This window comes from Glossina fuscipes, unplaced genomic scaffold (assembly GCF_014805625.2).
Source record: "Glossina fuscipes isolate IAEA_lab_2018 unplaced genomic scaffold, Yale_Gfus_2 59, whole genome shotgun sequence".
Classification (NCBI taxonomy): Eukaryota; Metazoa; Arthropoda; class Insecta; order Diptera; family Glossinidae; genus Glossina; species Glossina fuscipes.
In genome coordinates, this window is record NW_023998431.1 from 6660358 (window position 1) to 6675044 (window position 14687).

Here is a 14687-nt window from a genome sequence, read left to right on the forward strand (position 1 = left end):
TCTATCATCTTTATCCTAAAAAAATGCTGTAAAACATCGAAAAATCTAAATTTTCTTACTCTATAATATTGGAACGACGCAACTGATTATTTTCATTTTCACAGCTCCTCTACGCATCCGTGTTTGGGTCCTTCTTACCCAAGATACGGAATTTCTTTCTGACTGTGCGAATATGAGGCTCCCTGTGAAAAAATTTATTAGAAAAACGAAAACAGTTAAATATGCCATTATAAGTAACAGTACATTTACTAATAGTTTTTTAAATGTTAAAGTGTGAAAGGCTCACCGTGATCCGACTTGGGGTAACTTGATTAGTTGGGCTGTGGATCGATCAGATATAACAATTTGGCCAGGCTTTAAAAGTTTTTAATAGGTGATTCCTTTTCGGACATACAGAACGTTCATCGTCCTCAAGACCAAATTTTTTGCATGGAATGCCGCAAAAAATATTTTAACTGTTTCATAGCTTACTACATTTTCACCACAAGTTAATTTAACTATTTCTGTAACTTCGGTTGTGTTTTTTTTTTTTTTTTTATTTAAAACAATGTCATAAATGCTACACAATGTAACAACTGAAATTTACATCATGTAAAAAGCAATTTCTATCCAAAATTGAGGAAGAGATGAATATGCTTTATAGCGCATAGATATCTCTTAGTAAATTACATTTTTTTATCTACTGTACGCATGCTTGTAAGCTAATCTCTCTCGATTCTTTATTAAACTTCTGAGATAGTCGGATAATCGTTGCGGATTGCAAGACACAGCATTTTGTTTGTGGACGTTGTGGATGTCTTATGATTAAGATTAATTCGGGTTTCAGGCGCCCGCTATCAAGAGATAATCCGTTCATACATTCTCTATCGAATAGCAGGAAAAAGATGTTCGATCAGACAGACCTTGACTTGCCCGTTTACGCTTACAATCACATGTGCATGACCATCTTATCGCTCCCAAATAATCGGATTTTGAATCTAAAATGAGGTGGAAGTTTGAATCCTCACAATACATATAGGTTTTTAATTCCTAGATATTGTTACACAAAAGGGACAGACCTACTAATATATAATGCAATGAAAACTCTGTTGTTAAGTTCATTGAAAAAATTGCTCACAATTGCCGCAAAAACGCTTACAAACTTTATTATTCTCTTATTATTAAGTGTGATAAAATTCGTTCATATAACCTTTATTCCTTTAAAACTTGACCTTACTGAAAAGTTAATCGAATTAAGCGCCCTCTTACAATATTTATTTTATAACGATATAAAAGCTTCAATAGATATCAATTTATTATCGCTTGTGAGGGGAATAAAACATAAGTTAATTTCTAATCCTATTCAAGATTCTAATCACGAATTGGGAGAGATTTGTGTTTATATGTCCTGGAAATAAAATAGCAATCAAATGATTGCTTCGTCTTTTATGAAGCCAGCGTGATTTAAATTGATGGGCATGTTTTAGGAATGATTTGTCATGATGATTGGGATACAATGTTGACGTATTATTGTCTGAGCTGAAACAATATTAGTAAACCAATTCCACGTTTCGAAAACTTTGATCCCACAAAGCAGTAACTAAGCACACAAATTATTAATTAATGACCACGGGCCGAATTTTAAAATATACCTAATACGCTAATTACATTTATTATCTGAACAAAATTTTATCATAGAATAAATATGATTTGAAACTTCTAAACAGCAATGGGAATGCAATTTAGGGCGCACTTGTGCCTACTTTGATGTGTCTGTCTCCTTTTGTTGAAATTTCATTCAATAGAATTCACATCAATTGGGCTTAAATATATCCTTGATTGATGGACGGATTATTTTTTTTATCATTTTTAAAGTTTCGTTTTTAAAGTTTATACTAACATCAGCTATTACAATTTATATTACAAAAATTATAAGGCTTAGTTTTCTATTTTAATCTTTGCAACCGTAAAGGCCTTAACAGCAAACCATACTTTGAATGACAGACGGCAAGAGAAACAGAATTATACAAACACAGAATTTTGAATTGATGAAAAATAGTGGTACTCTATGTGATTTGTGATGAATATATTTGAGAGTTATAAATGGACATACTCGTGGAAAAGCAAACTTTTATTGCGAAATATTTAGACCAATGTGTATGAGGCTCAAAGTTAAGGGCTCTAGCATCATTTAAAGGTGTGCATCTATTTATCTAAGGCTACCGCGATAATTTTCTACTTAATCAAATACAACACTGCGCTCGAGCGATGTAAAGAGGCATTATTGTCAAATATTTTTTTTTTTTTTTGCTTTTTTCTTTCTTTCTTTGACGTTTGTATTTTTCTTCTTTAATCGTAATTGTTGGCACGGATAAATTTCTTAATTATTATTAAACGATTGACTAAAATAAATAATTTTTTAAGGTTTAAAAATATTTTATAAAAGGCGATCAAGACGTAGACAAAAAATTCATACAGTATAATCATAAAATGCACAGATGTTTGTTTAAATGTATGTGATTTTAATATTTTCGTAGAGAGAAGAAAAACCCGTAAGTTCTTTAACAGCACCAATTTATTATGCGAATAATTCTCAGATGAAAAATGACTAGTGCGAAATAGAGGAAAAGCAATTATGCCAGCTTGTATATAATGTAACTAAAAGAAGAAAAAAAAAAATACTAGAACAATACAAAAAAATATTTTCCTTAATTAATTATCACGTAAAAATATAGAAATTGTAACGTGAATATCTTTATCACACTATCGTTTAAAGTTAATTGAAACGTTTATATACATAAATAATAATGTACATAGGTGGTGCCTATCGGAGTGGAATAAAAATCAAATCTTAGATAAGTGCGCATCGCTATAAAAAAAATGATACTAATAAAAATAATAAAAACGCTTCAAATCTCATTTAAACAAGATAAACCAAAATGCAAACAAGCTAGCAAGAGCCTCCGCACTGTTCATTATAAATAGTGCACATGTATATGTGCAGAAGGGTATGAATCAAAGGAGAATATAATAAAACTGTACAAACACTATTAAAATAAATCAATTAATTTACTGCGATACGTATATGATTTACCATTTATAATAATGTTTTCGAATGTTACGTTTTTTTAAGACTTTTTTTCTTTTATTTATTTTATGCAGACGGTCCAGTAATTGTTTTAATTTTGTTTAAAAAAGAAAAAACAATAATCTGCCCGACCATAACTTATGATTATGATTCAATTTATGGGGTGAAGAGCAAGATGTGAAAATGTATTCATTCACACATCCGTGATATATATATGATCCCATATTTTCTTCTATTATATATATATATATATATAAATATATATATAATGTTTGAATGCCTGTGAGCCAGTTTTCTTTGTATACTTATTTGTTTGTTATTGCATTGTGGCTAATTCTAGTTGACTCACATAAGTACACTGAGAAACTTCAAGTTCAAGTACAAATTCGGCATCAGGTTTTTCTGTTTTTTTTTTTTTTAAATTTTTAATTTTGTTAATTTGTGCAATATTCAAAAGCACTGCCTCAAAGGCCTTACTAGGTTCGCAAATTTCTGATTAGCTGAATTAACGATTTATTCCACTGATTGTGAAAATTAAAACTAAGCAGACCTGCTTGTTTAAAAGGAAAACATTCCTTCCATTCAATATTCTTCTTATCTCTTCTGGGGACTCATTTCTTTCCTTTTTATATTATAATTAGAAATGCAATAATAATGAAATTATTAATTATATTAATTCTATTCTACTAATAAATCAATATGTAATTGCAAAGAAAATTTTAATAAATTCATAGGGAAACTTTAGCTTACTTCGAATTCCAAAATTGTGTTAATCGGTTAGCAATTGTAATTGGCTCCGTGGAAAAATTGAATTTGAAAAACTTCAGTTGCGATATTTTCCCTACATATGTCGAATGATATTTTAAAGTTTCCCGTTACAAAACGTTATAAAACTTTGTATTAAATACAGTAATTCCTGCCGTAAGGTACTTTCCCTCTGAAAAATTCTTTTGCGCACGTATAATATGCCACACCTATTTCAGTTTGGCGCGGATTTTACAATTAACGAAAATTTTTGAATTCAAAACAAATATATCGTTTTAAAAGGTTTCGATGAAGCTCTGCAGTGTCAAAGCATATGATTTCATAAAAATCGGGATTTTCAAGGCACTTATCTACCGTTACAGGAGAGCTAAATTCTATTTTTTAATGGCGTCGGCTTAAACTTAAAATTTCACTCAGCACAATACCGAAATTAAAGCGTTTGTTTTCATTTCCTTTAGATAATTGGTGTGTAAAATTCGCGTAAAGGGACGTGGTAAAGTTATGTTACATACAAATTAATTTTGTTGAAGAAAAAAAGAAATAAAGAATAAACTGTTTTCTTAAACCAATTTGAAGTTGTTATATCTTATGTCCACTTTTTTTCTCATATTTATTTATTAGCTTTGCCGATTGTATGCAGACGTCAGTACAATTTCTTAAATAGTTATTTACTTTTACTAAGTAAACAGCTTTTATTTAAATTAAAAATAAAAAAAGAATTTCTTTTCTAACAAGTCTTATTTGCACAGATCGGTAGCACTAATTGCGTTAAAAGCAAACGATGGCGAAGTCTATACAAGTACGAAGTACAAGCCGCGAAAAATAAAAATTGAATAAGTCTTTCAATTCATTTTATTTTCAAATCAAAAACAGAAAAAAACAAACGAAATTCTTATATACTCTTCATTTAGAAGTACCTTACCAGATATATTAAACAATACGCACGCAAATTAATTGATCGATCTTTTTTCTTAATGCAGCAAATTAAAAAAAAAAACATTTCTAGAGGAAATCACCTACAATCACCATAAATCCGAAGTGCAGCAAAGTTAGCAATGCTTAGGGAAGTTTTGATCAGTTTTGTATTGCTGTCACTCTCCACGCAAAGATGTTGTGTTTATAGCGGTGGAACACCTGGTGAGGCAGTTATTCCCAACCGTTATAATTCGCATATACACGCCTCCGCTGACGGTGGAGGTGGTGGTGGTGGCAAAATACCACACTTAGGAACGCATTCATATCATCAGCATCAGTATTCAACGCACAGCGGCAGTCCGCATGTTTCAGCATCTTCTTCTGTAATACCCGGTAGCGGTCATATTGAATCAAAAAACTCGTATAATTTATTAAGCGAAGCAATGTCACAGGCTGTTAGTAATGAATTCAGTAAGTGAAAGAAATTTATATGAAGAGCTCAGTTTTTTATATGCTAAAATATGATTAATTCGGCAAAGGCTCTTTAGGTGGTAGTGGTTCAGCTGATGGTGCTTGTCACGCCGATGATTTGGACTGTTATAGTATGCAAGATCGTTTAGGTATGGAAGCTATACGTTCATTACATCGTCAATTAGATGATGATGACAATGGCAATATCGATTTAAGTGAATCTGATGATGTAGGTTGTTTTTAACCATTACATTTCGTAGTTAATTATACATTTCCTTGTTCAGTTTCTACGCGAAGAGTTAAAATATGATTCGGGTTACGAGAAACGACAAAAAGCCTTTCACTACAATGACGATATGCATATATCGGTTAAGGAGCTTTGGGAAGCTTGGCTACGATCAGAGGTGAATTGTTATTTTCTTCAATTATATAAAAGAAAATGTTTGATATTGAATTACTTCCGTCCAATATTTCTTAGGTTCATAACTGGACCATTGAACAAACCACAGATTGGTTGGCTCAGTCCGTGCAATTACCCCAATACGTTGACCTATTTAAAGTACACAAAGTTGCAGGAGCCACATTACCACGGTATCGATTCTTTTTGAATTTGAAAGCAACCGTCGTTTTAAAAAATTAACAAAAATATATTTCAATCTGTTTTATAAATAGATTAGCTGTGAATAATATGCAATATGTTGGAACTGTTTTGGGCATTAAAGATCCTATACATAAACAAAAAATTGCTCTAAAGGCTATGGATGTGGTATTATTTGGACCACCAAGAGGTAGATCAACAATTGAGCTTGAATTAAAAAGATAACTCAGGTTAACATTTTGTTCATATTTTCAGAGACTGGTACTCGCTGGAAAGATTATATATTGGTAACGCTTTTGTTAAGTGCAATTATTGGCTGCTGGTATGCTTATCAACAAAATAAAAATGCCAAACGGCACTTGCGTCGAATGGCTCAAGATATGGAAGGCTTACAGAAAGCTGAACAAAGTCTGCAAGAAATGCAAAAAGTGAGTTAAGATTAACTTTTTTGTGTGTATTATATACCCCGAAACGAGATTCTAGTTTGATACGTTGTTGTTTTGGCGTTTTCGAAACGGCGGTGCCATCACATGATCAGGCATTCTTATATGAGGAAAACCTTTTTTACATTACATAAGATTTCTTATAAAAGGGAAAACTTTTTTTGCAATACTTTTTTTTCAATAATCTTACTATCGCGCCCATCCTACGTAGTAAGACCGCAGGATGGAAATATTCAGTTTATTTTAACAAATAACTGGCCGATAGGATCCCATCAGGATAAGGCGAAACCTATATAACCTGTCAGTACTGAAAGGACAATTTTGGGGTAACCACGACGAAAATCCCGTAGCAATTATATAACCCATCAATCCGTTTGTTCGTAGCTTGACGTGTAGAAATCATCATTATTGACGAAGTCAAATGATTTTTATATAATACTAACCTTCGAACAAAGTATCTCAAAATTTCACAGTACTCACAGTACTTTGAGCGGCGCTACTTTTGTTGATTAAACTTCGCTTTTTGATGGGAAACATTACGTTCACAATCAATACCGGCTTGAAAGATATTATGGCGGCTCTTGTATGTCGAAAAATCAAATTTATAGATACCTTGCTAAGTTTAGGCAAAGTCGTCCGGATATTTCTGATGCTGAAAGCTCTGGTCGGTCGAATCCTAAGTTGCTCCAAAAAACACTTTTGCCCATGAGAAAGCTTCCTTTGAAGTGGGTACCGCCTTTATTTACTTTTAACCAAATACAACAACGTGATTCAAAGTGCTCTTTGAAGCTGTCTAGGCGAATTCAAGGCGTCTTTTCATGTGATATCTATCGAATCGATTATTCTTACTTCCTAAAGTACCATCTAATTTGTCTCCGCAGATTTTTAATGTCCAAAGAGAAATGTCGATACGGCAAAGCCATCGCATTGTTACTCAGATGTATAAAAATCTGCACATATTTGTTCAAATGGGGTACTCCATGGCAGTGCAACTATATATTATAGAAAAGATATTCCCAAGTAGACAGCTTCCGATCCTCTTGTTTGCCTCTTTATGGCGAGTTTCCCATAGTCGTGAAGTGTGTATTTTCAAATATATAAATCTTAGTTTGATTAAATTGGACACCTTGTTTTAATAATAAATCAAATCAGTCGAAAACGGGCGGAATTGATAGCAATGATTTTGCAATGAGAAGGTTTGTCAGATTCCTTGATTATATCTATGGTATGCAGTTATACAGTTATTTCCCAGTTTCAGTTGTTGCATCACTAAGATCACGTACGAATCAAATATTTGTGTAAAATACCACCCAGTTCTTAAGAATAGTGTATAGGCTATCGAACAATTCAATCCCTCCCTAATCTCGCCGCAATATTCCCCACACTTCATGCACTTCTGTTCTGGCACGAAGCGTGCGTCCTATTCGAACTTTTTTTACTGGATTTTTCAATCCGACGCTTATCAAAACAGGAATAAGAATAAAAAATTAATCTTTATATATCTATTATTAATCGCGAATACTGAGAAAAAAAGCAAAAAAGGGACATCGAAGAAAATGTGCTCATGTAACTGCAAAATGGCCAAATGAAAATTAAATGTTACACCCATTTCAATAGACACTTAAATTGTTCTATTTTTTTTGTTTGTGTTAGGGTTCTTATGAAATCTACTCAATCGCTTCAAATATAACCGATTTTTCGAAAAATTTTCAGGAGCTGGAACGCGCACGCATGGAGCAGGAAAGCGTGACGACTCAGAAAATGGATTTAGAACGGCGTTTACGTGAGGTTCCTTCGCTTGCCTCTTCCAATTCAGATTTGGAAGTACAACAATTAAAAAAAGAAATAGAAATGCTGCGCTCTGAATTGTCTCGCGCGGAAATTGAATTGGTAGACAATTGCTGGGCTCCACCTCCGCAACTGCAATCATGGCTTCAATATACTTATGAATTAGAGAGTAAAAATCATCTTAAGAAACGTGTGGCAGCTGAAAAACAGTTACAATCGGCTCGTGAAGCGTGCGAGAAGCTACGTAAGAAACGTTCGAGCCTTGTGGGTGCATTTGTATCTACTCATGGTAAAAGTATAGATGATGTGGACCGTTCTATCGTGGAAGCGCGTAATTCATTAGGCGAAGTGACCAATGAATTGCAAGAACGGTTGCATCGTTGGAAACAAATTGAACAATGCTTGGGTATGACTATTGTCAGTAATAATGGTTTAACATATTTAGAAAGTGTACTTTACGGCCGTAATAATGGCGTTGGTTCAGGTGGCTCTGCTTCTTTAAAGAGCTCAAGAGGTAATTTGGGAATAACTTTGCAATAATAATATCGGATATTGACAATTATGTATTATTTTGTAGGTCGCATGACCAGTAGCTCAGATGATCTTGACGATGAATCTGTTCAAGGTAAGCTTAGTTTTGAGACCTTTTCTTTGATGTCCGCCGAGTAAATCTATCTCGCAAACTTACATTTAAAAAATTCTTTTTAATCACTTATCTGGAATTCGTTCGAAAGCATAATGAAAATTTGTCTAAAAAGATTGAAATGTGTTTTAAACATCCAATAGAAAACAGTAATCATATTAATGACATGTTACCTCCATTTGTTAAAACAAAACGAGAAAATTATCAATAATACCTGCTGGAGTGTTATTGAATTTCTTTGCGGTTCATATGTTTTCTTAATACATTTTTTTCACACTAAGAATCTTAGTTTTTTATTTAGTACCCTATCTTTTTAAGTCTCGCTTGTTCTCTTGTTTTTTTTTTTTTTTTTTTTTTTTTTTTAAATTTTTTTTTTTTTAAAAAATTTGTAAAAAAAAAAATTTTTTTTTTTTATATAATTTTTTTTTTATTTCAATTAATATAGATTTATGTACATGTTAAAGCTATCATATCTAATATTTTTGGTTACCCTTCAATAAAACTTATTTTGATTTTTAATTATAAATATGTTTTTCTCGTTAAATTTCGTGTTTGTATATATGATTAATCTACAGATGGATGCTTAATCCTTTCCGGTGTTTAATTCGAGGATCGTTAATTGTTTGATTGATATGTTGCTTCGATTAATAAAGAAACAAAAGCCTCTTTCAAATGATTAAGAAATCCATTACAGTACAAGTGAAATTACCCGTAGGCCACAGAACGTGACACATAAAAATCCGTTTGGGTTGAAACCTTACCAAGAAACAATAATTCGCTGTCAGCTCTTTGCAAACAGGCAACCAACTAATAAAGATTTCTGGCTATTAAATCCTTCCATAGCAAACGGTTAGCCTGCTTTTATTCGGCTTTATTGAAATTTGGCCGAAACGCCGGAATGGATTAATTGTTAAATAAACATCTCAAAAACTTTTCCAAGATGTTTGGTGTAAGTATTAAGAAGGTCTATATGAATCTAAACTTATTGACCTATCTAGCGGTTTGACGAGTTTATTCCACATTCTGTTATTTACAAGGTTATTCATATTTTTCTTTAATTATTTGCCATTTGTTCCATTCCAATTCCTATTCCTATACCAACTAAGATGATCAACCATTCACTTAAGCTCTGTATGCAACAAAACTAAACTTGAAATTGTTTAGCTTAAGGTAAGAATGAATTTGTTGTTTTTTTTTTTTTTTTCCTAATTGGTATGTGTTATGTTTTGTGGCTTCAGATGGTAGTAACTTTTTAATCACGCTTTGTGTCTTGTGTTAATATTATGTCTTTTCTGTCTTTAACCAATACTTTTCCCTTTTGCACTGTCATGCTGTTCGTTTCTTAGACAATTGTTTTAATTGTAAAGGCATTCTCAAAAGTAATATAAAAGCTAAAGTGGAAACGCAAAAGATATATCGATCAATAACGCTCTCAAATACTGCGTACCATAATTCACTAATTGAAAACAATAAAATATCATACTCGACCTTCCGCTATCTTCTCCTTATCTCTTTTACTTACCTCTAAATAAATCAATCGTTGCATCAATTCCTATTTCTAAGCTTTCGTAGAAAAACTTTATGTAATCGATCATAATGAAAACATTTTTATTAGACATTTTTTATTTATATCCAGGTTTTATAGATGGATACAATCGCTCTTCAGGTTTATCAAACAGTACTATAATTAACAACAGTTCAGTGAATGCGCTGCGCGATGATTCGTCGGGCAGCGAAGATGGTAGTCCCGATAGGCAATCTGTGCAATTCTACTTGGGTAATAATCCACCGACACCAATTGCAAATACAAATGCGATATCTCCTTGCCCTGCTGGGATAGCATCACGCAATCTCTTATCATCAGCAATAACGGCACCAGCGCCTATCGAAAATCATTTAACGTGCAATAGTACTCATGCAGCTGCGACTTTAAACTCAAATTCGATGACTTCCACGACAAATAATTGCAATTCAATTCAAGCTTTCAATGACAGGTATTCTTAAATCTTTCTTTTTTTATTTGTGTACAGCATCAAAATCATATTTCATTATTACTTTTATTTAAAAAATTATTTAAATAAAAAAATTTATTTATAATTTGTAATTTATTTAGTGCTTTGGTTGGCGATGATGGCAGTCGTCACAGTCCGTCTGCATCTTCAGAGCGGTCTATAACTGTACCACCGCGTAATAAAAAACAAACTTCAGCTACATCTATTTCATCTGTTCCATCCACTACTAGTAGTCCATTTGTTCATCCACCGCCACCACTACCACCCAGTGGTCCAATTGGCCGTGCACCTCTTCCACCACCGCGTAAAGCAAATCAAAGGTTTGTTATAGATTTGCCCAAAGAGAAGAACACTAAAAATAGTTTCGCCAAATTGTAGTCTAATGCTGTTGAAGTACTTAAACTAATTGTTTCCTTGAGATATTAAATTGAAAAAAAATTTTTTTTTTCTACATAATATTAATTTAGATTTGCTTTCTAAAGTTAACATTGATCAAATTTTCTCTTCATAAAATTGCTCGATTTGTTTTACAATTATTGGAAAAGAATGAATCAATATCTCAAAGAATTGCCGAAAAAATAAAATGCTTGGAAATTAACTGTAGCGTATGTTGCGTTACCCTTTCCATAAAACAAATGAATCAATATGGGAAATATATTTTACTTCCAACACACCACACAGACTATTGCAGCATCGAAAACAACACCAAACTAATTTTTCGCCCCTCTGAATGCAATAACAACCCTTCATAAAAAACAAAGCTAGGAACTTTGCGTATCTTAACCACAAAAAAAAATGTCCTTTCCTCTCTCAAATTCGTTGAACGTCTCATTTTAATTTCGGATTTTAATATTTTTTATTTTTTTTTTTTTTAATTTCTCTCTAATTTACAATTTCAGAACTCAAAAACAAAAGTCTACCTGAAATTTTTCTGCGTGATTAACTTAATCAAGAAAATAGAAAAAAAAAAAAACAGAAAATTTAAATTTATAGTAATTGAAATGAAAATTGTTAAATAATGATAAAGAAACATAAATACTCAATTAACTCTTTAACTGTCTTTTAATAAAAACTGAAATTTTTGAAAAAAAAGGAAAAAATTCTAAAAGCAATCGAAAACCTTTCTCTGTGTGGGCTTGTGTGTGTATTCCCTACCCCAAAAGTTTAGTTTAAAACAGAACAAGTAAGCTATACTACATCATCACGCCACCCAACATAAAATAATTAGAAAAAATTTTCTTTCACCTAACTTTTATTTTAATTATATCAAAAGAAGAAAAAATGTTTCTTACAACATTAACAAAAACATTTACTAAAGATTTTAACAAACTTTAGAAATTTACGCAGATATAGATAAACTTTTCTATATTAATAATTTCACTTCATACAATGCCCTAACTTTAATTTTTCTTTCGATGACAGCAACCCTTTGTTAAGATCACAAAGTTCTGAATTGATGAATAAAGATTTGTATGCTTTGATGACAAAAGCGCAACAGCCGCAATTATTGCATCAGTCTTTGACGAAAATCAATGGAAATATTATTACATTGGCTCCGCCAAAATGCAAAAAAATGATGATGATCAAACAGCACAGTACCGCCAGTCAACAATCTACCTCTTCGACATCGTCATCAGTGCATTCGGCTCCCGATTTAACCAAGGGACAATCACCTACACGAATTTCAACAACCTCTTTGGAAAAAGTTATCTTGCCCAACGCCTCCGCTATCAACAACACTATCTCTCAGACATATCATCATCAGCAGCACCAGCCATTTAGTAGCCTTGGGCAACCGCCAACTAGTTTCCTTTGCCATCAAATACTGGACAATGAAGCGTTTGATATATGTTCGAGCTTAAACAATGGAAATTTAGAATATATTGAATCAGCTACTAATGTATCTCCTTTCATTGAAGGTCAACTACATAACAGTAGCCAATTGAATACGACAAACAAAACTGAAGGGGGTTCTGATTCGAGAGAAGGCAACAACAGGTTGATTGTGAAAAAACGTAAAAAGCGCTTACGTTTTGGTTTCGGTAGTAAAAAATCCCAAAATCAGGAAAGTAAAATAAAAAAAGAAAAGTGAATGTTAATAGAAAGAATTACCTAAAAGCCACCGTAAAAAAAAGAAAACAAAACAAAAAAAAAATCAAAAACATCCTCGCAATCGATATGAAAATACGTTAAAAGAAATAAACTTTTTAAGGGTCTTCCAAGAATTTATTAAACCTTGAAATTTGACAAAGTAGTATATGGCTTATATATAGACTTGGATTATAATATGCAAAGTCTTCCCAAGTTTTAGTTATTAATGAATTGATCGTATAACACTATTAATGCCTAAACTATGTTTTTATGATAAATTACTGAATATGTCAGTATAAAAAACTGCACGTTATATATCAAGTATTTTTTTCCATTTTATATTATTTATGTCCACTTAGGGTAGGCGCGTCTTCTTCTTTGATAATGCCGAAATACATTGTTTGTAACTAGAACTAGAACTACGGAGCTATAAATTTGGTGATGATCTTTAGCAAAAAAATTCAACTATTGCCTACTTTTAGACAATAAAAAAATGTAAAAAAAAGTTGTCTACTTTTAGGAGGAAAATATGACAATACTATATTAAGTAAGCAATAAATGTATGAAAACAAGTTAGAGAATTTTAAGGTATATTACTTGAACCTTGCTAAAAGATCTTGATTTATTGAGAGGAAAATTTTTTTAATAGATTTCAAATTGTAGGAATGGAAAGGTCGGAACTTATGAAGGGTCATGCTACTAAAAATTCTCATAATTAATGTTTCAAGCTTTTAGTTGGTTTTAATGATAAACTAAAAGCTCTTTTTTGAGCTTTCAGTAAACTGAAAAATTAAGCTAGTTCTTTTATATTAATAAAAGTAATTAGAGTAAAGAAATTACATAAATGAAAAGCTTTCAAATACCGACTGAAAGTTGCTCGTTTTCGCTGCCCTGCTTTGATTTTTAATATATATTCATAAAAGGAATTGCGATACGGAGATGTCATGAGTTGCAAGCATGTTTGACACGGGATACTGTTTGTTGTATTGTTTATGATCATCGTCACTATTACAAAAGTTGGCGTTGTATATTTCATACAAACATTTTTATACACCAGAAGGTTTATTTTGAAAATCTCTCTTCCCTCTTTATTAAATAAAATGTACTGATTTAAGCTAAAGATACTATATCCCAACTTATATGATCCTACCATATCTTTGGCTCAGAATTCTATATTTAGAAAAAGTCAAAAGAAAATGATTTAATAATAAAAAGTGAGTTCCATCATTTTATACACAGTTATTGTTACATAGATATACTTTTAAGCGTTTTTGGATGAAATTTACTTTGTTTCGGTTTTGAATGTTTTGCTTATATTGAACGTTGACGACAGTTAGTACTTAATTTTCTTCTTTTTTTTAACAATTCAAATAATGCTTGTTATATGTCAGACAGTACATGTACCAAAGCATTATTTACTATAGTTTGTATAACAAGGAAAATAAATAATAATAAATTCAAATAAATATGTATTTTTGTCTCCCCTTAATATATTATTTACGAAAATAAATGATTAATGTTATTTTATATTTGCATTAAAATTTTATACATAGTTGTAATAATTTTTATCAATTTGGTTCATGTAAATAAGAGCAAATCAATAAATTGTAGACATCGAAACCGAGGCACTAATTGTGTATCATTTAGTTAATCAATTCCCATTCGGGAGACGTACCTCCAGAACCATTTATGTGAGAGGTATGTATAGCTTTCGTCATTCGAAATTTATTTCGAAAAAAATGAGGGGTAAATTTGACGCTTGTTTGTTTACAAAGATACAATCGATAACAAAAGCATAAAAAAGTAAATAAAAATAAAATAATAAGTAAAATAATTTCATATAATTCATACAGTTTCATATTGTCATTTCTTGGGAAAACTTCGAATTGTGAAC

General features: G+C 31.7%; 1 protein-coding gene across 8 annotated transcripts; it reads left to right on the forward strand.

Moving 5' to 3' along the window:
- The first annotated feature begins 2348 nt into the window (after nucleotides 1–2348).
- LOC119637485 (stromal interaction molecule homolog) lies at nucleotides 2349–14078 on the forward strand. Of its 8 annotated transcripts, none has more exons than XR_005247257.1 (12): nucleotides 2349–2531; nucleotides 4813–5218; nucleotides 5287–5447; nucleotides 5503–5622; nucleotides 5697–5809; nucleotides 5891–6006; nucleotides 6072–6244; nucleotides 7973–8561; nucleotides 8625–8672; nucleotides 9266–9639; nucleotides 9797–9860; nucleotides 10327–10413. XR_005247257.1 is itself a non-coding variant. In XM_038033509.1 (12 exons), the coding sequence occupies exons 2-12, from the start codon at nucleotides 4888–4890 to the stop codon at nucleotides 12792–12794; spliced, it is 2898 nt and encodes a 965-aa protein (XP_037889437.1). In that variant the 5' UTR covers nucleotides 2349–2531; nucleotides 4813–4887; the 3' UTR covers nucleotides 12795–14078. The 8 variants fall into 8 exon arrangements, 5 of the variants coding, with proteins under 5 accessions (XP_037889437.1, XP_037889439.1, XP_037889442.1 ...); XR_005247258.1 differs by having other exon boundaries at nucleotides 9855–9860; nucleotides 10327–10402; XM_038033509.1 differs by lacking the exons at nucleotides 9266–9639; nucleotides 9797–9860 and adding exons at nucleotides 10804–11022; nucleotides 12125–14078 and having other exon boundaries at nucleotides 10327–10684.
- The last annotated feature ends 609 nt before the right edge of the window (nucleotides 14079–14687 follow it).

Bases quoted from the DNA above. Each gene is read 5' to 3' on its own strand.
- LOC119637485 (XM_038033509.1), top strand. From the start codon at position 4,888: ATGCTTAGGGAAGTTTTGATCAGTTTTGTATTGCTGTCACTCTCCACG. The intron at 8,562-8,624 runs GTAATTTGGGAA...ATTATTTTGTAG, and splicing joins TTCTTTAAAGAGCTCAAGAG to GTCGCATGACCAGTAGCTCA. The intron at 11,023-12,124 runs GTTTGTTATAGA...TTTCGATGACAG, and splicing joins CCGCGTAAAGCAAATCAAAG to CAACCCTTTGTTAAGATCAC.